Below are 2,662 nucleotides of genomic sequence, written 5' to 3'. Positions count from 1 at the left end.
GGAAAGAGGCTAAGAACTGAGAAGACTGTATTTTGGAGTCTGCTGTGCCGTTTTTGTACTAATGTATACATGGGATTGATGCAGGGACAGTATATCAGTGAAGCCATTGCAAGGGCTAAGATTGTTTCCTGACAAAGTGACAGTCCATGGACCTACGTCTCCAGTGACTGGAAAATGCCCTTTCTCTTACATTAAGGTCATGAGTAACAAGCCTGCCTCTGCTTGCCTGAGCTTTCCTGGGGCAGAGACTGTTTGTGTAGGTGGTATCCTCTCCTCCTGCATGGCCTGCAGGATGAATCCTCATTTCACTCCTAGTGAAGAGACACACACAGCTGTGGGATGACCTGTCATGCGCAATATGACAGGGGGGGAGTCACCACTATTTGAATTTGCTGTGTGCTGTGATGTATTTAGGATATGGAGAAATGCATGTGCCTGAGAAGCGGCATCTTATTAGCTCTGTGTTTTATACAGTACCAGGAATACCTTACATGCACCCAAGCACACCTCTGCCTAACCTTTTTTTCTGGTCTAGTTTGCAATTACCTACAGAATTTCCCTCATTTGTCCTCTTTAACTCAATTGTTGTCCTAGTAGCAGCTGTAGCCTCATTTATTGCTTAGACGTGCGTAGTGGTGGGCAGAGGTGCTTGCTATTTCTGGCACAGATGTATGAAGCATGGGCCATCTGAAGAAGGTGACTGTGCTGCCTCCAGTACACAGCCCTTTCCTTCACAGTAGCTGCACACAGTATTCTCGATTTTTGGAAGCAGCTACTTTCCACCACCCACCTGAGGAACATGAACTTCTGGTGCCATCACAGGTAATATGTTTCATGCAACTTATGTAGGTCCACCTTATCTCAGAGACTGACAGGCCACTTTAAGATGGTCTCTTCATCACCCCCAATGTGCGCTGGATGTGTCCCTGAACTAAAGAATACAACTTCAGTTTTTTCAGAGACAATGATAGAGATTTGCCTTTTCTCTTGATGTTTCTCTATCAACTCTTTCATTGGCTAGAGAAAAATGTGGCAAGATACCACAGCTGGAATGTGGGATGCCGTAGGCAACTGTCTGCAGACACCACGTCCACTGGGACCAAAGCACGCAGCACTTGGCTGAACTTTGTCTGTTCAGCTCTCTGTGTTTCAGTTTCCATGTTTCAGCTGAGGGCCGAGCGAAGTATCTCTGGGTACACTCACTTCACACTGACCACCATGGGATGAGACCACTCATGTACAACCTGCAACTGGGAGCAGGTCCCTGTGGGCCACTGATGGGGCAGTCACACTGGAAATGTGTTTGTGGCACTTACTGATCCCGTTACTGGCAGTTTCAGAAAAGGACCCTTGAACCAAGGAGCCTGAGCTCTTAGAAGTGATCAGACTGCTGGAGGAGGTCTAAACAGGCCCTATGGGCTGCTGAAATAGGCTCCAAAGGTGTTGGTCCTGCCCTGTTTGTCAGCACCATGTTCTCCTACAAAAGAAAAAACAGGACACAGGAAGCACCAACACAAGGTGGGAGAATCAAGACCTCAATCCAATGTACTAATAATACTTAGCACTGTACATCACTGTACTGTTACTTACAAACATTAACTAATACATCCTCACAACACCCCTGCGAGGTAGGGAAGTATTATTATCCCCAGTGTACAGATGGGGAAACCGAGGCACAGAGAGACTAAGTGACTTGCCCAAGATCCCACAGCAAGGCATTGGCAGAGCCAAGATAAGAATGGAGACGTCCTTTGTTCCCCACCCCATGCTGCCCCCCACCAGGCAATGTTGCCTGTCTGGACACGGGGAACCCAAGAGTTCCCTTTGAAAAGCAATGCCTGGACTTGTTGCCTATTAATAATTTTTATTTGCCTTTAATGAATTATTTCACAGTTTTTCCCTCATACTGTACACCACGCTTTCACAGACCGTTCAGCATTCTGTGGTAGCCCACAGCCTTCTCCTCTGGCACCAGGACAGCTCTGCGGGGGGGGGTTGTAGGGTGCTCTGTGCTTTCATTAAGAGGATGTTTAGAAACAGTTTTCACTGGCATTAGACTGGGAGCGTGTGAGCTCTCACTGGAGACTGATAACACACACTGGAGAAGCAGGCAGAGGGAACTGATGATAAAAAGGCATTTGCTATCCCCTGTGAAATGACCAGTGGCTCTCTTGGTTTCTTAGCTCTTCCAAGCTCCAGTGATCACTCAGAGCAGAAATTATTTGCCTCCAACTTGCCTGGTCAGGAAGTTGTTGTTCTGGTGGTTGCTTCCCTAAGGGCAATAGGCAGTCAGCTCAGGACCAGAAAGGTCCCCCAGCATTACCTACTCCAGATGTCCAGTCTTGGAACAAGGCCGGCTGTAGCCATTGTGCTCTCCTGCCATGGGGAAGGGGTATTACCACGGTTGGCAAGCAGCCCTATCCAGTGTCTAAGTCTCTTTTTTCAAAACTGGGATTCAATGAAGAGCAAGGGAGAGTGGATGGATGAGGAGATGAGGATGAGGCAGAGCAAACAGGAAAATCCACCAAATGGGCTTCTAGGAAGGAAATGTTCCCCCTTGGGCATTTCAGCTGAAGTGGCTTCATTTTCACAAGGCTTCTTTCTCTCTCTGAGAACATCTGCTGAGCTTCATCTCTGTCAGCTGGATATATCGTATGACATT

At 47.6% G+C, this 2,662-nt stretch overlaps 1 protein-coding gene across 1 annotated transcript in view; it reads right to left on the bottom strand.

Moving 5' to 3' along the window:
- Positions 1-1,844: 1,844 nt before the first annotated feature.
- TTC9 (tetratricopeptide repeat domain 9) overlaps positions 1,845-2,662 on the bottom strand; it is a 48,445-nt gene continuing 47,627 nt past the window's right edge. The window contains exon 4 of the mRNA XM_009319241.1: positions 1,845-2,662. This exon is cut by the window's right edge and continues 41 nt beyond it. Within this exon, the coding sequence (XP_009317516.1) occupies positions 2,588-2,662 (75 nt within the window). The 3' untranslated portion in view covers positions 1,845-2,587.

The sequence above is a fragment of the Pygoscelis adeliae genome, unplaced genomic scaffold (genome assembly GCF_000699105.1).
Source record: "Pygoscelis adeliae isolate BGI_AS28 unplaced genomic scaffold, ASM69910v1 Scaffold22, whole genome shotgun sequence".
Taxonomy (NCBI): Eukaryota; Metazoa; Chordata; class Aves; order Sphenisciformes; family Spheniscidae; genus Pygoscelis; species Pygoscelis adeliae.
This window is presented reverse-complemented; position numbering and strand designations above follow the sequence as displayed.